Source organism: Vicugna pacos, chromosome X (assembly GCF_048564905.1).
Source record: "Vicugna pacos chromosome X, VicPac4, whole genome shotgun sequence".
Lineage (NCBI taxonomy): Eukaryota > Metazoa > Chordata > Mammalia > Artiodactyla > Camelidae > Vicugna > Vicugna pacos.
In genome coordinates, this window is record NC_133023.1 from 18,374,537 (window position 1) to 18,397,026 (window position 22,490).

Genomic DNA, 22,490 nt, shown 5'->3' on the forward strand with positions numbered 1-22,490 from the left:
TGCAAGTTCTGGTTGTGTAAACCGCATGGCAGTACCACACCAAAGCCGTATTCCCATCGGGCTTTTTCAGGGGGAAGATGAGATACTGGGCATTTCACGTGCAGAATATGTTCAATTGGACATTGTCAAATATTTACTTAGAACAAAAGCTATGAGAAATGAAGACAACATTGTAAGTTAACTATATTTCAATTTTAAAAACTTTAAAAAATCAACTGATTAAAAAAACACAAAACAACAACAAAACCCAAAAGCTTTTAGGCACTATATACAATATACAATACACACATTACCTGAGTGGAAAATGGTCAGTAGAACATCTCCTTATGCAATGAGCACCCCTGACAATGGGATCAATCAGACAGCAAGCTAATTAATCAACCAATCAGAACTGAGCACAGGACTGCTGATGGTGATGGCCAAGTGCGGGGCTGCTCGTTTGAGCTAAGCTGTTTTTAACAGCAGTGGGGCTATGCAGTCAAACAAGCCTGAGTTCAAATCCTAGTTCCATGCATCATTGACCATTTGATTTTCTAAAACTGAACTTCAGAAAATTGCTCATTCTTAACCTTTCTAACCTTCAGTATCCTCACCTATGCAAGGAGGATAATCCGATCATCTACCTCATGAGGCTGCGGTGAGGGGTAAATGACAGGCGGTAGGTGTGATTACTACCTTCCTTCTGCCTCCCGAGAAGCTACTCTCTCCCACCCTTCTCTACTCCTTCCTGGATGGCTTTTTGTATGGACTGAACCTGTGAGTCCCGCTGCCCTCCTGCTTCCAGTTGAGTTGGGTCCGAGGGAAGCACGGAAAGCAGCAGAGGGCAGGACAAGAGTGAGCTCAGGGCATTCATCACTCCGGCACCCTCCCTGAGGGGAAGCAGTATGCTGGTCTGTCCTTTTACTGAAAACCATGGCTCCACAACGTCCTGCCAACCATATTCTCCCCTTGCCCCTTCACGCCTTGGGGTGGCAACTCCCCGCAATGTTTCTACGCTTCGGGCACCATACTATGCCGTGAGGTTTCCTTAAACTCTGCCCATGCCTTTGTAAACCATCCCTTTGTTAAGCTCTCTTCAAGTTTCCCCTTTCAAGGAAGCTGTCTTTATCTCAACAAGGCTCTGACTGATACAGTATACCTAATAGTACAATGGCAGACTCCATAAATTTACCTAGCAAGTGTTGGTAAGCCATGTTAGGAGCACAGAAACCACATGAAAAGTGAATTTCACATAGTTAATAAATACATAACCATCTCAAGAATGTCTTCCAGTTGGAAAGACTTTTGTAACGACAGAACATTTTCATCAGGACATGTAAGAGGCAACAGTAGGACTTCAGAATGAATTGACTTCACCAATGTAGGCTTTTTGCTTCAGGACTGTGCAGTTTTAGAACTGCAAATTCAGAAATGCAGAAAAATGGCACCAAACTCATCCCTCTGTCTCATGCTGTTAGGTTTTGTATTTACCTGTCCCTAAACATATTTTTAAGGCCTGATTTTAGGTGGGATCAGAATGTTTTTGCCTTTTGAAAATAGACAGCAAAGAAAAAGTAGATCTTAGCACTGACCGTAGGCCCAACACATGTGACTCACTGGACCCCCTGGACTGTGTTACTGATGATGTGGAATCTCAGATCAGGTGCCAGTGGAGCAGAAGAAGACGAGGCCCAGTCCACAGCTCAGCACCAAGAAATATCCACTTTTCACTTAGCCAAGTATGGTGCACACATATTATGACATGATAGGCACCAATAAAAAAAGTAAGACAGATACATCTGCACAGTCAGGGAATGATTTCTAAGACATTTTGGTGAATGCAAAAACCAAGTCACAAAATAGTATGTATACATGTTATGTAGTAAGATATCATTTATGGTTAGAGAGAGAGAAACCAAAAAATAAAACTTAGAAATAAATCTGCACAGCAAAAAAAGTGACAATGAATATATGTATGTTCATTTATAACTGAAAAATTGTGCTCTACAATGGAATTTGACACAACACTGTAAAATGACTATAACTCAATAAAAATGTTAAAAGAAAGAAAGAAAGAAAGAAATCTGACCAAGAAAGTGAAAGACTTATATGCAGAGAACTACAAAACACTGACTAAGGAAATTAAAGGTGACTTAGAGAAATGGAAAGATATCTCATGCTCTTGGATTGGAAGAATCAATATCGTTAAAATGGCCATACTGCCCAAAGTAATCTACAGATTTAATGTGATCCCTATCAAATTACCCAGGGCATTTTTCACATAATTAGAATAAATAATACTTAAAATTTATATGGAATCACAAAAGACCCAGAATTGCCGAAGCATTACTGAAGAAAAAGAATGAAGCTGGAGGAATAACTCTCCCAGACTTCAGACTATACTAGAGCTACAGTAATCAAAACAGCATGGTGTTGGCACAAAAACAGACATATGGATCAATGGAACAGAATAGAGAGCCCAGAAATGAACCCACAAACATTTGGTCAATTAATCTTCGACAAAGGAGGCAAGAACATACAATGGAGTAAAGACAGTCTCTTCAGCAAATAGTGTTGAGAAAACTGGACAGCAGCATGTAAATCAATGAAGTTGGAATACTCCCTCACACCATACAGAAAAATAAACTCAAAAGGGCTTAAAGACTTAGACATAAGACAAGACACTATAAACCTCTTAGAAGAAAACACAGGCAAAACATTATCTAACGTAAATATCAGCAATGTTCTCCTAGGGCAGTCTACCCAGGCAATAGAAATTAAACCAAAAATTAAAAAATGGGACCTAAACTTACAAGTTTTTGTACAACAAAGAAAACCATAAGCAAAACAAAAAGACAGCCTAAGAAATGGGAGAAAATATTTGCAAAAGATGAGACTGACAAGGGCTTCATTTCCAGAGTATATAAACAGTTTGTGCAACTTAAGAAAAAAACAACCCAGTCCAAAAGTGGGCAGAAGACCTAAACAAGCAGTTCTCCAAGGAAGACAAACAGCCAATAGACACATAAAAAATTATCAATATCACTAATTATCAGAGAAATGCAAATCAAAACTACAATAAGGTATAACCTCACACCAGTCAGAATGGGCATCATTCAAAAGTCCACAAACAATAAATATTGGAGAGGCTGTGGAGAAAAGGGAACCTTCCTACACTGTTGGTGGGAATGTAGTTTGGTGCAGCCAGTATGGAAAACATATGGAGATTCCTCAAAAGACTAAAAATAGACTTAGCATATGATCCAGCAATCCTACTCCTGGGCATATATTCAGAGGGAACCTTAATTTGAAAAGATACATGCACCCCAATATTCATAGCAGCACTATTTACAACAGCCAAGACAAGGAAACAACCTAAATGTCCATCAACAGATGACCGTATAAAGAAGTTGTGGTATATTTATACAATGGAATACTACTCAGCCATAAAAAAGAATAAAATAATGCCATTTGCAGCAACATGGATGGACCTGGAGATTGTCATTCTAAGTGAAGTAAGCCAGGTCTACGGCCATACCATCCTGAACGTGCCCAATCTCGTCTAAGTGAAGCAAGCCAGAAAAAGAAAGAAAAATACCGTATGATATCACTCATATGTGCAATCTGGAAAAAAAAAAGTCAAAACGAACTTATTTACAAAACAGAAACAGACTCACAGACATAGAAAACAAATTTATGGTTACTGGGGGGAAGGTGGTGAAGGGATAAACTGGGAGTTCGAGATTTGCAGATACTAACTACTATATATAAAATAGATAAACAAGTTCATACTGTATAGCACAGGGAACTATATTCAATATCTTACAGTAATCTAAAATGAAAAAGAATATGAAAACAAATATATGTATGTTCCTATATGACTGAAGTATTGTGCTGTACACCAGAAATTGACACAACATTGTAAACTGACTATACATCAATAAAAACACACACATTTATATATATATGTGTGTACATACATATATGTATATAAAAGAGAGAAATAGGTAATTGTGTCAAAACAGTTTAGAATTGCACTGTCCAATATGGTAGCTGTTAGCCATACATGGCAATTTAAATTCAAATTATGATAAGTTAAATTTAAATAACATAACTCAGTTTCTCAGTCACACTAGCCGCATTTCAAGTGCTCAATAACCACATGTTACAGTGGCTACTGTCTTATCACAGATATAGAAAATTCTAATCATCACAGAAAGTTCTATTGGACAGCACTGCCCTAGAAAAAAACATACTGTTAATAGGGGTTAACTTTGAGGAAGAAGATAGCATTAGGAGAAGAGATGAAAGGATGTTTTCATTGTTTTGCCATAGGTATCTGTTATTTTGTTTTATTTTTACAATGAGAACACATTCATGGAATGCATTTAATTTAAAAATAAATTTAAAGATATATTTCCTCCCCTGTGAATTCAGAGATGCAGGAAATTTAATCAAGGATCAAAGGTCCTGAATGTGAGAGGGGAAAGGCATGTAATAGGAAAAGAGTACTGAAAAAAAAAAGGTATTATCTCTAAACTCACTGTTAGATGACATTATTCCCAGTAAGTGAAACGTTTAAAACTCATTTGACCTTTTAAAAACAATTTAAATTGCCGTCATAGTATTCACCCACCATTCATTTTTTTCAACAAATACTACGTGAGTGCTTGCTGTATGCCAGGCACTGTTTTAGGTTCTGAGGATACTTTGGGGAACAAAACAGATTAAAAAGAAATCCTGCCCTTGTGATGCTGAAAGATAATAAGCAACAAAAAAGATAGCAAAATGTGTAGTACGTTAAAAGGTGATAAGTGCTATAGAAAAAAACTAGGCAACAAAGAGGGAAAGGGAGTTACTGGTATACTTTTAAATAGGATAGTTAAGCCAGCTGATATATGTGTAAATATATAAAGGATCAATTGAGCCATGGGGAGAAAGAACACTCCAGGCAGAGAAAACTGCAAGTGCAAAGGCCCTGAGGCAGGAGCATGCCCAGCTTCTTCCAGGAATAACAAGAAGGTCAGTATGCCTGGAGGAAGTGAGCAAGAAAGAAAAGTAGTAGGAAATATAGCCAGAGAAGTGAGGCAGAAGGAAGGCGATGGGAAGCACCCAGTGGTGTGGGGGTTTTAGGATGCTATAAAGACTGGCTTTCACTCTGAGAAGATAAGAGCCATTCGAAAGTTTTGAACAGGGAGTGATATGATCTAATTAGTTTTAACAGGACCGCCTGGCTGCTGTATTGAGCAGAAACTCTAAGAAGTTAAAGGTAGAAGCAAGAAAACCCCTGAGGCATCCGGTGTCATAACCAAGCCAGAGTAGATGGAAGCTGGGGCCAGGGTGATGGCAGTGGAAGTGGTCAGATTCTGGAGAGATTTTGAATAAATAAAATTTTGATTTGATTGGGTGTAGAGTGTGAAAGAATGAAAGGAATTGAGATAACGCCCAAGTTACTGGCCTGAAGAACTGGAAAGATGGCATTGCCATTCCCTAGGATGGGGAGGACATTAGAAGCAGAGGTTTGAGGGTGGAAGGAACAGGATGGGGAGATTAAGAATTCCATTCTCATACTGTATAGTATAGCATAGGGAAATATATACAAGATCTATGGTAGCTCACAGAGAAAAAAATGTGATAATGAATATATGTATGTTCATGTATAACTGAAAAATTGTGCTCTACACTGGAATTTGACACAACATTGTAAAATAATTATAAATCAATAAAAAATGTTAAAATGAAATAAAACTGCTCTAGAAAAAAAAATTCTATTCTCCCACAACCAGATTGTATTTTCTATAGAACACCAAATTTGAATGTTAAGATATTTTATTAAATAAGTGTTTGGTTTATTGGTAAATTAAAAAGCTTTACTGCAAAAAAAAAAATTCCATTCTCATACCCACACTTATATGGGCAATTAATCTACGACAAAGAAGGTAAGAATATCGAATGGGGAAAAAACAGCCTCTTCAACAGTGTTGGGAAAACTGGACAGCTACATGTAAGAGAATCAAACTGGACCCCTCTCACACCATACACAAAAATAAATTCAAAATGGATTAACAACTTATATATAAGACTTGAAACCATAAAACTAGTAGAAAACAGAGGCAGTAAGCTCTTTGACATCGCTTTTAGTAGTATTTTTTTTTTGGCTATGTCTTAGGCAAGGGAAACCAAAGCAAAAATGAACAAATGAGACTACATCAAACTAAAAAGCTTTTGCACAATGAAGTAAACTATCAACAAAATGAAAAGGTCACTTAGTGAATGGGAGAAGATATTTGCAAATGATACATCCATCCAATGAGGAGTTAATATACAAAATACACAAGGAACTTACACAATTCAACAGCAAAAAAATCCCCAAACAACCCATTTTAAAAATGGGCAAAGGATCCTAATAGATATTTTTCCAAAGAAGACATACAAATGGCCAACAGGCACATGAAAAGATGCTCAACCTGACTAATTATCAAGGAAATGCAAAACAAAACCACAATGAGATATCACCTCACACCTGTCAGAATGGCTATCATCAAAAAGACAAGAAATAACAAATGTTGGCAAGGATGTGGAGAAAAGGGAACCCTTGTACACTGTTGGTGGGGATGTAAATTGGTGCACCCACTGTGAAAAACAGTATGGAGGGTCCTCAAAAAATTAAAAATAGAACTACCATATGATCCAGCAGTTCTGCTCCTGGGTATCTAGCCAAAGAAAATGAAAACACTCATTAGAGAAGACACATGCACCCCTATGTTCACTGCAGCACTATTTGCAACAGCCAAGATATGGAAGCAACTGAAGGCCCCAACAATAGATGAATGGATAAAGAAGATGTGGTATATATATCCATATACATCCAATGGAATACTAGTCAAAAAATTGAAATTAAAAGATAAAAAATTAATTTCCTTAATTTTGTATCTATTTAAGATGGATGTTCACTAAACTTACTGTGGGAATCATTTTATAACATGTAAGTCAAATCATCATGCTGTATACCTTCAACTTATACAGTGCTGTATATTGATTATATCTCAAACAAAACTGGAAGAAAAATTACATTAAATTAAAAAAAAAAGAATTCTGTTCTCACACATTTGGTTTGACATGCCTATTAGATCTCCAAGTGGAGATGTCAGGTAGGCACTTCATTGTACAAAACTGGAGTTTGGTACAGAGGACTAAGTTAGTGATACAGATTAAAAAGCTGTAAGAAAACAAATGATATTTAAAGCCACTAGACTAGATTCATTCATTCAGCTGAGGGTGTGAGTGCAAATTGAAGAGAGGTCCTGGTAGACAGATGAGGAGACAATGTATATTTATGGCCAGTCTTCCCCCACTACCATGGAAGCTCCAAGAAACAGACCACTAAGTCTGTTCTTTTCATTGCTATATCCATACGTCCTAAGGCAGTACCTGGCATATACAAGGTCCTCAATGAATATTTGTTGAATGGGGGAATTTAAAGTCACTAGAGAATGATCATTGATGAAAGAATTAGAGAGAATGATTATTGATAAAGATTAAACTCACTTAAGAAAATAAATACACTTATCCATGTTTCATAACTTTTTCTTATCATATATACTATTGGGAACTCAGGGAAAATAAAGAGAGGAAAGAAAAACTTATCAAGAATTCAAATACAATCATTGTTAACACTTTCTACATTTCTTTTTCAAGCTTTCTGATATGTTTTATATATATATTAACGACTTTGGAATCTTTTTTTCAATCAATATGATTATTTTATCATGTCATTTAAATAGTCTTCAGCCTCACTATTTTTTTTATTAATAGACTATTTTTTTAAAGCAGTTTAGGTTCACAGTAAAATAAGAAGAAGCCATGGCTATTTCTGGTAGAACTCTCACTGATTTTGATAGCTATAAAGCAATATGCTAAATAGAAAAGCCATAAATTCTTTAAATATTTCTGTTCTTTAATATTAAGTTGCTTATATTTTACTAATATAAATAATTTTCTAAATGTAAGTTTGAACCTCTGATTGTCTCCTTAGAATAGACACCTAGGAGTTGAATTACTTAGATCAGGGATATGAACATTTTAAAGATGAATATTTGAAGAACATTTTAACATGTATTGGTAAATTACCTTCTATAAAAGCTGTATCATTTACACTCACATTACATGTATAAAGGCACCTATCTTGCTGCCATCTCACTGGCACTGAGTATTATCTTCATCAATTTTATAGACCAAAAATGGCACACTATTTCAATTTACAGAATTTTGATTATAAGAAACAGTATGAATATATGTATATTCATGTATGACTGAAGCATTGTGCTGTGCACCAGAAATTGACACAGCATTGTAAACTGACTATACCTCAATAAAAAAATAAAAATAATAAAAATAAAATTTAAGAAGAGTGAACATTTTTCAAATGTCTATTAGCCATTTGTATTTTCTTCTGAGAATAATCTGTCCTTGGCTCATTTTTCTATTAAGTATTTTGAAGTTACTTATAAGCAAAACAATAGTACAATTCAAAAAGTATGTTAAGTATCTTTTAAAAAACATGTTTTCCAACTTTATCTAGAGTCCCCTCACTAGAATTTTATTTTTTAAGCCAATGTGTGAATATCCACATCTAGGTCAGGCTAGTAATTACTGCACTTCCAGCAATCAGGGATTAGAATTTTTATTATGCTCCAGGGAGATGGGCATCCTTAAAACACTGACCACCCATAAGCTGTAACTCTTCCCATGTGGCCACCTTCCAAACCCCACAGCAGTGGATTTCCAATAGCTGGAAGACGCTTAGTACTATAAATAATACCACATTACATTGATTCTAAACTGTCCATTTCCCTTCCACATTTTAACATGTCTGAGATTAGGAGGGGTCTTACAATAAATGTTGTCTTAAAATCTGCGTTGGCCATTTTCTAACATTCTAACACCTTTGAAACGGAGGTGAGTCTTACAATTAATGACGTCTTAGAATCAATAAATGCATACATGCTATTAACAACAGAAAATAATCAGTTTAACCTGGAGAGAAAAATTCCACACCCTAAATCATCTTTTTCTTAGGCAACTGAGCTTAAGGAATTTATCGTGAATATCAATAATAATCTTAAATCTTATTTATACCCACCTCCTTCCCTAAAGGACTTGAAGTGACTTTTTAAGAAATTGAAAGTTTAAAATAATAGTTGCAAGATGTAGGGTTAAGGTGGAGATAGGGGTTTTGAAAAGAGCCAGGGGCGAAATGAGCACACAAGAATGTCTATCAGTCTTCTACATTTCAGAGGGGCAGGCCACAAAAATGGCTTTAAGATCCCATGAGTCAAAGCAAAGAGGAAGACAAAGTTAATATTGTCTTTAAGCAAAAAAAAAAAAAAGTTGAGGAGAAGCACAGAATTTCCTGATGTCAAGTTTTTATAAATTCCTCGCATGGTGCCTTTATAATGGGCATGCTGGGCATTGCCACAGCGACACCAACATACTCAATGATAGTCCCTTGATAAAGACAATCCTGTTTTTGATGTTTGTCTCTGTAACACCCTCCCTGCAAGGCGGAGCCCCAGAACCAAAGAGCAGTTCAGAGAAGCCTTACTACAAGAGCCCAAATACGCAGTCTGAGAATGCAGCTCCCCATCTCATGGATGGATCCAAAGGCAAGATTTAAAATATGGAGCCCAGGGTTTTCTAATGTGGGATGGGCAAAACAATCCATGAGAGAGGAACACTTGTCCCTAGATTTATCTTTTCATGTTAAAAAAACAAGAAAGGAAAGATGGCTAATCCCCAATTCTAATTTGAAAACAGACTGGCGCCCCAACTTTGCCAACATGAAGTCTACAAGGTTATTCAAAGGAAGAATGCAAGTTGTTCCAATAGAGAAGGGTGGCCTGGGCCCCCCGACGTTTTCATTGACTTTCAGCTTACTGAAATATAATACAGTTCACCCGGGCCCATATCCGTACATTTGTGGATGATACCTAGTTTTAACTCAACAAAGGCTCACAAAATCAGCTGGCGGCTTAAAACATTTCCAGCAGTGAAATAGGAAAGCAAAAATAATAGAAGCATAGCAAACAACAAGAAAGTGGCAGAGCAGACCCTTCCTTCGACCCTTTGTATAAGTTCTGCATCCGAAGCATTATCAAGTGTGAACAATAACGACCTAATCAGAATTGACAAAAAGACAGCTGAATCGAAAACGATCACAGTGAATATATGTATGTTCCTATATGGCTGAAGCATTGTGCTGTACACCAGAATCTGACACAAAATTGTAAACTGACTATACTTCAGTAAGAAAAATATATATAAATTTTTAAAAAAGAAAATGATCACAAGAAGACCATTTGAAATATGTGCTAGCAGCATTAAACGTCACCTGGAGCATATATTGTACCTTGAGATATTAGGTAATGATGGTGTGAAGCTATTATAATTCCCACGATACTTAAAAATGAAGCACCCAGAACAAGAAGAGAAACCTCTAGGATTTTTTTCAGCAGTGTTTCAAGACACGTGATACTCAATCCCGCCCTTCACAAAATGCCACTCCAAGTAACGATAAATGTTTAGAAGCCTTTTTCGAGTTGCTACAATTCAGAGAAAACCCAAAAGTCTCATACCATTGCAGAAACACCTGCTCTTCGTGCCACAGTAAAACTGGCTGCTCTAATGTGTAGGAAAAGATTGATGCCAAACTAAAATGCATCCCTTTGTCAGCAAATATATTTGGAAGACATATAGAAAACATTGCTGAAGACTGGAAGAAACAAGCATTAGAACAAATTATGCAGTGTGGGAGGTTTGCTATACAGTTGGATGGAGGTACAGATATTTCTAACATGTCTTAGCTTGAGGTATTTACTAAATTCTGTTTTAATAATAAACCCTTTTTTTCCCTAAGCCACTAAAGATGTTCCAATGAAGAAAGATTTTCCAAAGATGTTCCCAGGAAGACTGATTCTGCAAAGTGGATGACTTCTTTAATAAGAAAAAAAAATATATATATATATATATACACACTCACACAGAAAAACTGTGTAAGTGTGCCTCCCAATGAGGTAACTGCTTTGCTGTTGCACCCTGATCTCTCACCTATTTGAAAAATACCTCTCTGTCTTCTTTTCATGACCTGTCTTCTATTGACTTTCTAAATGTTTTTTCTCGAGGTAACATCCTGGAAGACTGTACAGTACAGTAGATTAATTAAACCAGATCTCATATAGAGATAGGCAGATACAGGGAGGATTCTAATTGCTTTAATTACAACTCTTCAGTTTTCTTCCCTTTAAAAACCTGGTAGGAAAAAAAAAAGCCTGGCAGGCTGGCTTAGGGTCAGTTATTTTCTACAATTGGCAGAATTATCCTGAGGCACCCTTGCTACTAACCAATTCCATACACTTCCTTCTGAGTTTAGAAACTGTGAAGGTAGACCACTGTTAGAAAACGCATATAGCCTGGGCCCCATGGATTTTAATTCACAAGATTACCTGACTAGGGCTGGAATGGTCCTAGAAACAAGGCCAGTTTAGTTCAAGGGCTTGTCTACATTCTCCCTGGGGCTGCGTATACTGACTCCTAGAAGGACCAAGCACATTTGAAGCTCTTTTAGCAGCCAAGAGCTGTAATTGTAGATAGGATAGGATACCATTCCTTAGATTGTAACCAAGAGATCACCAGAACTGTTTGGAAATGAGAAATATGTTTCAGAGTGTACTTTCTATTACAGTGGTCAGAAAACCTCTAAACTTAGTATTAAAGAATATACATACAGAAGCGTGCGTATCTCCTAAGTGCGCGACAGTGAACTTTCACAAGCTGAAAACACAGAACATCCCCATCAAGTAATCAACCAAGGCTAGCATACATCCTGTGCTTCTTCCACTGTCCCGACTTCTAACATCATAGATTAGTTTGCCTACTTTTAAAATGCTTAATAGAAATGGTATCATGAGTGTATATTATTTTGTGTCTGGCTTCTTTCACTCAATATTACATTTGTGTAATTTATTCCTATTTTTGCAGGTGGATGTAGATTCTTCATTCTCATTGCCGTGTATTATTACATTATGTGAGTATACTACAATTTACTTATTCTGCCTCTGCTGGGCATTTGGGTGGTTTCCACTTTGGGGTTACTATGAATAATGCTGCTAAGAACATCCTAATACTAGTCTTTGGTGACTGGATGTACAAATTTCCTCAGAGTAGAAGTGCTGGGTCAAATATATTTACTTGGAATTTCTTAATTTACTACCAAGAGCCTAGACATCTGATCGTTTCCACTCCTGGTCCTAAAAGCAGAAAATGTGACATGGGGACAGCTAAATACAGCCCTTCTCAAAGTGCATCCCAACACATCTTGTTTCTAACTCACCTGGGAGCTTGAGCAGGTGATTCTCTGCTCACTTACGTGGGAGAATTGTGTGTAGTAGAAACGGGGGGGGTGTGAGAAGTCAGATAAACCTAATTTGAAATCCCAGCTTTATCCGTTAGTTTGAGGAATTACTTAACGCTGTGTTTATTTCTAGCATGGGAAATAGTACTTTTCATTTCACAGGTCTGCAACCTGGTTAAATGACATAACCCATATAAAGCATCTGGCACAGTGCCGAACACAGTGTGCTTCGTCAATAGTTGTTCAATTCCCCCTTTGCCCATGGGAAAAAATAAGTGAGACCTCTAGCCTTGAAGCCAGTATAGAACAATGACCTTATAACTAAACAATTTGGAGGTACAATGGAATTTATTATTATGTGACTGGACCCACAGTCGATCTCAGGCCCACTAGAGATGAAGCACTGAAGCTTGTGAGCACCAGGAACGGGCTTTCGACAACATTTGGCTGGCAATGGGCTGTCCACCTCATTCATGATGCTTCCATTAGCCTATTATTGTTATTTTTCTTAAATGCCAGTTTAAATAGCCCTCAGCATCCTTTTACACTGACATCAGGTTCAATGTGCATGAATTACTGAGTGGAAAACAAAAAACGCCAAGTCAAAGACTTGGGCGGGAGGGAGGAGATTATATGAAAATGAATCCCGCTCAATGCGCTGGCCCCGTGTGGCCCGGCACATTATTACACAGGCGCACACTACTAGGGCTTGCTGCTTGATTTTCTAATAACTGTGTTATCAAGTGTGCCTTCAGGATTGTTGAGTGCTAAGCTGTCTCTTTATCCCCAAACAGGGTCAGCTTCCCCAGCCTCCCATACAACCTGATTCATGCTGGGATAAAGAGGAAGGTAGGAATGTTAAAACAATAATGCTATGGTCTGAGGCCAGCAACGGGTAATCAGATCCTAGCAAGGCAGAGGCTGTAACCTGGGAGATTATTGGAAGAAAATAGGCCTAGCTTGCAATGACTTAGTTTGTTCCTCTCTTCCTTGCTTTCTCCTTTTCAGCCTGATTCCAGTGATCAGATGGAATAAATCTTTCTACATTTAGTTCACTAAAGGGCACTGGGAAGCTTCACATAGGCACCAGTGAAAGATGCAAGAGTTGCAGGACTATGGTCTGACCCACTGTTGGACTTGAACCCCCAATAGCATTCTTAGATGGGCAGCAGCGTTTAGAGAAAGGGCCCTGGAGTTCAACGCCATACTGCTATGCCTCCAAGAAAAGTCAGTATTTTGAACTTCAGCATTATGAAATAGATCAATTAGGAGGCTACTGTTCACATTGAAGAGGTTCAACACAGGTTTCTTTTAACAATGATTAGAACATTCAACATATGATTTCAAATACATTCAGCATTTCTGAAAAAGCATCTGAAGAATAAAGCTGAAGTCAACAAAAGTGGTTTGTACGACATTAATATAAAGTTCCAAAGTATTTTCTGAATGTTTGTTATGCATGTTTAGCCAATGTGTCTTACCATAAGATCATTCAACCTATTTTTACTCTAAATGGAGAAAACCAAAAGGAGGTGAAGAATAAGGTAGCCCTGATTTTGGATAGGAGCATCAGGTCAAAGAGAGCACACTGGTGAACCATGTTTCACGGCTATGGAAGCTAGAATCACAGTCTTGGAACCAGAAAAGATCATCCATCAAACTCATAGTGGGTGATAGAACTGAGGTCCACAGAGGAGAAGTGGTTTGCTTAAGACGACACAATAATTAATTGAATGGCAAAACAAACTGATGTGGGACTGAGATTGTGGGCTCCTGCAAGCAGAGACTAAGCTGCAGCATACGTGTCTTGCCAGCCCCCAGCCCTTTCACTGTGCACCAGTCCAGTTTCCCCTGGAGCTACAGGTCTAGATCTGCCTTGATTTGTGGGGTTGGCGTGGAGCCCCAGAGGCTTAAGGGAACAGATCCATTTCCTCTCATCAATACCACATCTCATCAGGAATCACTCAGTCTTTCCACCTGCCCCTACCACCCCCACCCCCGCCTAGAGGCCTGCGGAGAGGAAATACCCTGGGGGACTTTCAACTTTCCATAGCCTCCCCTTATAACTTACTCTTAATCCACAACATTCTGAGCAGCTTCCTCACCTCCACAGTGGGAGAGGGGTCTCTTTACCTACCTGAAGCCAATTCTTGCACTTGTGCACTGGAGACCAACCTCTCCGGTCTAAGAGTCATTCCCTTCATCAATTTCCCCATCACTTTCACCTCCTCCCACTGGCTCTTTCTCATTTGTATTGAGGTACAATTTGCTACCATCTTAAAAGAATGAGCCAACCAGAAGCCTTATTTTGGATGGATGGAAGGAAAGAAGGAAGAGAGAAAAGCTAGCCTCTATCTTAAACCCTGATTTATCCACCTTTGGGTCTTAAGCATTCTATATGCTTCTCCTCCCAGTCAAACCTACTTCCCCGCCTCCCAAAGGCCTACTGCCTACTGCCATCTGGCCTCTGCTCCCACCACTTCACAGAAACATCACCACTGATCTCTTCTTTCTAAATCCAAAGGAGACTTTCCCTTATTATCTCATGTGATCTCTCTGCTGCCCTGGGTTCTACTGGATGTTCCCTCCACAGAACTTAGACACTGCCCTTGGCACCCCCGATCTCCCAGAAATTTAACATATCTGTCGGCTTTTCATGATCCTTCCTCTATTGGCCCTTTAAATGGTGTTCCTCAGGGCTCCAACCTAGGAAGATTCCGGGATAGAGTAGATTAATTTAACCAGATTTCACGTAGAGACAGGCAGATATAAGGAGCCTTCTAATAGCTTTAATTACAGCTCTTCTATTTTACTCCTTCTAAGAACCTGATAGGATGGCTCAGGGTCAGTTATGTTCTGGAATTACCCTGTAGTAGGATTATCCTGAGGCACTCCTGCTAGTTAACCATTTCCATCCATTTCTTTCATCAGTCCAGAAACTGTCTGACTCAGTTTCGCTCCCATCAATTTCACTACCTCAATTTCACTTCCATCTCTTCCATGCTGATGTCTCCCAGATCTCCAGCTCGAGCTCAGAACTCTCTTCTGAGTTCCCAAACCAAACATGAACTAGACACCTTCAGGGGGAGGGTACAGCTCAAGTGGTAAGGTGCATGCTTAGCATGCATGAGGTCCTGGGATCAATACCCAGTACCTCCTCCAAATATAAATAAATAAATAAACCTAATTACCTCCTCCTCATAAAACAAACATATAAAAAATAATAGACACTGTCAAATAGAAGTCTCCATGGTATCCCCAACATTAATTCTCACAAACTGCTATTCCCTGGTCCCCCCATCTCAGTGAAGGTACACACTGGAGCCAGAAAACTCAAGTCTTCCTGATACTGCTCCGCCCTCAGACTCAGTTACAAATCCTGGGGCATTTAGCTCCTTAATGTCTCCTATATGCATTCAGTTCTCTCCTTCTCGACTATTCCATCCCTAACTTCAAACTTACTAATTCTCATGTAGATTACTGCAACAGCCGCCTAAGTAAAACAGAATAGGAGAGCATAGAATATACGAGTGCAAAATATGAAGGAAGGTTTTTTTTTTTTTAGTTATGAGTAAATATATGCATGTGCGTGCTACGCAACATGAAATGGATTTATCATTGTGGCTTCTCAGAGCTCAGGCTGGGCAGGTGTCTAAGCTCCCTCTAAAGCCACATGTGGTTACTGAGCACTTGAAACTGACTAATCTGAACTGACATGTGTTGCAAGTGTAATATACACACTGGATTTCAGACTTGGTAGGAAGAAAAGAATATAAAATACCTCATTAATCATTTTTATATTGATTACATTTGAAATGATAATATTTTAGATATATTAGATTAACTTAAATGTGTTAAAATTAATTTCACTCTTAAAAAGAAAAGTTTTTAAACTGTGGCTACTGGAAAATTTAAATTACACTGTATTTCCACTGGACAGTGCTATTCTAGAGGCTGGAGTGTGCCACTCACAGTAGGGGCTTAAGATCCCCTCAAAAACTGATCCTTTCCATGTCCAAAAATGTTTTGGGATAAGTTGCATCTTTTCTTCAAATGCAGGGACTTGTCTTAACTTGGGGATCAGGATAATGGAGTCCTCCCTGCTGGGATGTACTTGTGCTCAATGGATAAAATATAGCTTAAAAGCAGTAGAAAGTATAATATATTAAAGTCAAACTTGCAAAACAGCTCTCTTAAGGGATTTCAGTATCCTGGCATGCTTCCACTAACCAAACTACTGCCTCCTGCTAAATGAAAATGATCTTCAAGGGCAGGGGCTTTGAATTCCTTCTTTTATTTCTCTCCACAGCACCTGGTGCATTGCTGTGCATGCTGTACATGCTAACCAGCTGGCTAACTGTGGATAATGTTGGCCAGGGACTAAGTTTTCTGTCAGTTACCTTCTAAAGCCCAGCATCACTGAATACTTTAAATCCCCCTCAATGCCTGAATGAGGACCCATTCACCCTTTTCATTTCTGTACACTCAAATACCAAAATAAAACAAAGAACAGCAAAGAGGCTTTGTTCGTTTTTGTTAGTTTCTTAGTGGAGGTACTGGGGATTGAACTCAGGACCTCGTGCATACCAAGCACGCACTCTATCACTGAGCTATACCCCTTACCCCTTCCATCTTCTTATATTTGATTTATATTAATTTCTTCCATAAAAAGTTTAGCATTAGGTAAATGGGGGTTCAAGGAATAGTGAAAAAATAAACTTAAAAGAATGGAAGAAACGAGTTCATCGATCCCACGTTCAATATGCCTGACTATTTTCAATCTGCAAGAAATGGATGTTGCATTTGGAACAAGACCAGCGGGAAAATGTCTAATAATAACCTTGGGCAGAATTCCAGTTGACCACAGTAAATGCCCAGGGAAGCTCATGTTTGTTTATTTCCACTAACATAGCACAGTAAGTATCTTGCTTTTAAAACGTATGTTGTGTGAGTAGCTAACTACATGTGATGCTAGTAAAGAAAGCCAATGAGGTCTCCGGAAATCTGGTCATCTTTTCAAGCACTAGCAGATGAGCGCCCTACCTCCCAACTGACATAATGCACCTTCTGCAAGACAGCAGTCTCTTGGCACTGCTCCACTCTGAAGTGAAGCCCAAAATGAACTCCTGCAAACGAGGCATATTGAACCAGCCTTTTTTTTTGTTTCCAAGGCCTTCTCAGTTGATCTGTGGTACCTCCATCTTCATGGAGGTGACTATTGCGGGCTAGAATTACAACTTCCTTCTGACAGCAGAATGCACTCCTAGAAGAACCTGACCAAGGTCATGAACCAAATACTTAAGCAGACAGCTTTCCAGGTGGCTGGGCCTTGTTAGAAAGGGTTTTATGGAGTATCTACTGGGCCCAGAGGGTCTGCCTAGGCATCATCTAAGAGTTGAGGATTTATGAGGGCACATCCTTGCCCACAAGGAGTCTGCATCCCTCAAGAGTTGGGTCTCCAAAGAGGGCTGTTACACCATATCACCCAAGGCCATTCAGTTTCCCTTTTTTGACAGTCAATTTTATGAGTCACCTAGCATCATGTTCAAACAAGAAAACAGCAAAGGACGAAAAACAAGTCAAGGATCAAGAATAAACACTGTAATAACTGAAAGATGAATTCTCAGAAACATCTCAAACCCAAACACCATGGTAAAGAAGTAAAGGTAACAAAGGAAGATTACATTCCTAAGACATAAGCTCTGTCATAAAACCTAGCTAATTTTCTGCAATTTCTTCTCTAATTTCTTTATCAGTGTTATTTAATTCTATTTACTCCTCTTTCTTACATTTTCTTCCAATGGGAAAAAAAAGGCAGGTGGAAAACCTACAGGTATACCTTTCAGAAAAACTCCCCCTTGAATGATTCCATTGTACCCTCAATATCCTTACAAGGATGTAAAGCATAGACTGCTTTAAAGTCCTGTGTTCAGGTATGCAAGCTTCCCATGTCCTTTCCCTTCAAGGGCTATGCCAGGCTTTGTGTTAGAGACCAGAGATAAAGTGAGGACAAGACAGGTTTCTACTCAACATCCCCTTGGCAAACATAGACTCGCTCCCAAGAGTTCACCCCTTTCTCCTTTCTGTCCCCACTGTACCTGGTAACACCTGCTTTGCACACTGTGCCTTTATCAACCTGTATGAAAGCCATCTCTTTGAGGGTTGGTCTCTTCTAGAATCTCTAGATCACAAAGTACCGCAGCGCTCAGAGCTCAGCATGAAGTAGGCAGTCAATCTGGGTAGGCAGAGCTAACCCAGATCACCATAAACAACCTTCACTATAAGTAATATATAGACAAACACATTTAGACAGCAACACTTGTCCACACCTTCTCAAGGGCCATGTTAAACCCAGAGTACAGTTCATTACAAAAAGGGCATTTTACATAATTGCTGATTTAAATAAAATTTGTATTTACAGAGAATGACATTCAGAACATAAGCTCACATTCCAGAACTTGCAGTAAACCTCTATGGTCCTTTACCCAGAAACTTCCTTTCCCGCATCTCTAGGTCCAGTTCGAGTGAGTTTGGGGAATCAGTGTGTGCCTCAGCTAATCCAGTGAGAACCATTCTGCTAACTACTTTATTTTTTTTAAGATAATGTTTTGTTATTGAGTCCTGTTTCCTCTAAACTTTATTGAATTGGTAACAGGTGGGAGAAGGAGCCTGTCCTCTGAAGGGGAATCTCTCAAGTCTTTCATGCACTTAAAGTTAGCTAAGCAACTCAACTGCCTCAATGTGCTGACGCTTGTAGCAACGGTGACCCATGAGTAGTTTGGGGTGATATGTTTTGGGTACTGGGAGAAACACAGAATTTGTATTATTTGAAATAGGAAGATATCAGCAAAGCTAAAGATCAACAGAAATGACTAAAACACATCAAAAGAAACGCGAATTTAAGATTTCCACTTGCCACTCTCCAACGACAAACTGTTATTAAGTGGTTAACAGGTGCCTTAATTATTAAAGTAAAATCAGTAGCAAAGGAAAGTTGGGCTCTGGAGCATAAACCTAAATTTAGAATATACCCCTACAATGATCAGACTTTGATAAGAGGAAAAATGCTTTAAAAAACTTAGTGGTGGTCTATAAATTGGGTGCAGTCCATGTTTAAACAGAGCCAATTATCAGTAGAAGATAATAATGACGGATAACATGGAAAATTTTTATCAAAGGTAGATCAATCACTTTAACAGTTCAACTTCTGTACATTCTTCACACACACACACACACACACACACACACTTTAAACCACAACTGCCAAAAAGATGGGAAAAGAATGTATGTCACTTAAAGGTGTGTTGTAGAGAAAAGAGCTTCCACTTTTTGGGTGAAGAGCTCTGGGTTCAAATCCCAGCTCTGCAGCCCCTGGAAGCAGTGTGACTTTGGGGAAGTCGCTTACGCTCTCTGAACCTCAGTTTCATTTCTAAAATGGTGGGGAGATGGAGGTGTAACATTGCCAGCTTTGCATGGCTCTTGTGAGTCAACCTCCAGGATGAGCTGTCACAAGTCAAAGTGGAAAGCACTTGAACTTCCTTCCCTTGATGTCCTCTGCCCATCCTCTCAGGCAGAAGCAATCAAGGAGCACAATCGCTAAAAGGCAAAAGGGAAGGAAAAGAAGTGGGCGCGAAAGGCCAAAATGATACAAACTGGAACTGGATGACCCCCTCCCTCCGCTGCCCTTTAGTTGTCAAGAAGGTGTGTGATGCAAATTTTAAAGTAAACACTGAGTTTAACTTTTAAAAATCTATTTTGGGTGACTTGCAACAAGCTTTCAATGGTCAGTTTTTTGATTTTGGTTGTTGCTGTTGTTTGCAGTGCTAAACCAAGAGTTGTTAGTGGCTCAAAGAAATCCCTTGGTAACAAACTTAGCGGGATGCTTTGGGTCCCCTGAGAGCACAGGTCCTACATTGTGTATGTTATTCAGCAAGTGGCTTAAGCACTGGGGAGCAGTTACTATCACACTGCCCTAAGAAAATATATCTTAAAAAATAGAAACACAGTGAACAAAAGCCCACAATGCTCTAATGTAACTTCCTTTGTTTTTATGTTTTAGAAAATTGTCCCAAAAGTCAGTCTTTGAACTCTTATTAACCCTCACAAAGAAGTAACAGTTACATGATGGACGGGCCTTGGAATCTGTGAGCCCTCATTTTGGGAGTTCGCAGAAAATGCTACATAACAAAATTCTTTTTAAAAAAACCTCTTCCCAGGGTCAAACGCTACAGCCAATCAGAATATTGCACCTTTAACTTGGGGAAAATCACCAGAGAGAGGATAGCTCTAACTAGTAGGTCACTTGGATTGGAGGGTTCAAAGAGAGGTCTCCCCCAAGTTCCGTAAGACTTCAGGCCAGGGAAAACCCACCACCCATGTGGTGTTTTTGATTCCTTGACAATACATGCTGAGGTGGTTGAGAACCACCTTCCACATTTACTTAAGGAATTATGACCAGTGGCAGAGAAGCTGATTAAATTTAGGATACCAGTTACAGAGATGGAAGGACGCTCTGAGTGCCCCGTTTCCACACTTTCATTATTAAAGGCATGCAGCCCCTTTCTAAGTAAATGTAGCTTCCCACTACCTGAAGAGAAACCCTCAAAGCACGCTCCGGAAATGTTTTCAATTCATTTAAGATGCACGTTATTTCTCAATACATCACTGAGGGACCCTTTAGCTTATTATTTTGAAATTTTCAAACGAATGGGGAAGTTTTGCTTCCATGTCGTCTTCATTTTTCCAGAACTGGCATTAGGCACCAAAATTAGTTGAAGATCGAATCATTCCTGAGCTAGAAATTGAGAACTTAACAACGGACTCGTCCCCAGCTTTGTGAAAAGAATACCATTTTTAAATTGTACTGTAGGACCTTTACCTTTAGATGAGAATACACCTAAAAGAAAAAAGACCATCCCCTCCTCCCAAGGCACAAAAACACAGCATAGCCCAAGCAGCCCGTTTCCTACCCAGCCAATACAATAATGCTTTGTAAGCTGAGAGCAGCGCCCGGTATAGAAGCTAAGTATAAACAGCTGAGAAGGATTAGGCGGTAGCTCCATTCTCATTTACATGAAAATCCTCCAAGCATCGTTTTCCTCGCTGGCTGCGGGCGCATAAGGAACTCTTTTGTGCCATAGCCACGCATACATTTGCATCCTTTGTCTTTACTTACCAGTCGAGGCTGTGGGCATGTGTGCTCTATTTCCTCCATGGTTTCTGAGGGAGGCTCATTGGAAAGGGATTTTGGGATACCTGTTTCTGACTCAGCATCAGTGGTAAGTACTGGCATGGCCAGTGAATGCTCCCTCAGCTCTACACCCTCTGTGAGTCTCCTCCCAGGCAGAGAATGTTTTCTTTGTCACGTATTTTTCTCTCCCCCACCCATCCCCCTTCTTCGTCCCTTCTTTCTGTCTTCCCAGGGGGAACTGAAGAGGTTATCCCACACCCCACCCCCCCGCCCGCCCCTTTCCTCCTCCGGGAAGCCAAGAGGCAAGGCCTCAGTTTATCACTATAACAACCAGACGGCACTGGAGCGGCGGGTTCGGGATACAGTACTTCATTTGCATGGAGCACTCTGGTTGGCTACTGTCATCATAGTACCACTCCGCCGGGGAGCGGCCGGGCCCCATTGGCTGGCCGGCCGGCCGTGCCCACGGGGCCCGAACTTGCTGCTTTTGTTTCTTGTTTAATTCAATTGCAAAGGTCTGGGTCGGTTCTGGGCAAGGGTCCCCGGCTGCACTACCCAGATAAGAAAAAACCGCATCCTCAGCGGCCCAGGACGCCTCGAGACAGAACATAGCAGACCTCCACTAAAAGAAGGACCTTGTCCCTGACATGACTGTTTGATGTGCTGAAGTCAGAATTTTGCTAAAAAGAAGTCACCCCGAAGACAAAGCCACTTTTGAGCCCAAACTCCCTGTTGCCCACAATTACCAGCTAGCCTCGGAGGGCCTCTCGGGGCATTCATTGTGAGCACCAGAGTGTTCACCCCCTTGACTGCAGCAAGAGCACTGGCAGATCCCCCGAGGCCCAGGGTAGCCCTGGCGCTTACCACTGGGGCTGCCCTGGGAGAAACTTTGAAGGAGGTAGATCATCTTCG

General features: G+C 39.6%; 1 protein-coding gene and 1 non-coding gene across 3 annotated transcripts in view; both read right to left on the minus strand.

The window, feature by feature from the left end:
• The window catches only part of PCYT1B (phosphate cytidylyltransferase 1B, choline), a 105,402-nt gene extending 83,491 nt beyond the window's left edge, over positions 1–21,911 (minus strand). The window contains exon 1 of one of the 2 annotated variants that reach the window (XM_031673312.2): positions 21,564–21,911. In XM_031673312.2, the coding sequence (XP_031529172.1) occupies positions 21,564–21,680 (117 nt within the window). In that variant the 5' untranslated portion in view covers positions 21,681–21,911. The remainder of the gene's footprint in view (positions 1–21,563) is intronic. The other variant, XM_072956432.1, reaches the window with a different exon arrangement.
• On the minus strand, positions 16,937–17,008 carry TRNAT-GGU (transfer RNA threonine (anticodon GGU)). The gene has a single exon. It is a non-coding gene; the product is annotated as a tRNA-Thr (tRNA).
• Positions 21,912–22,490: the final 579 nt, after the last annotated feature.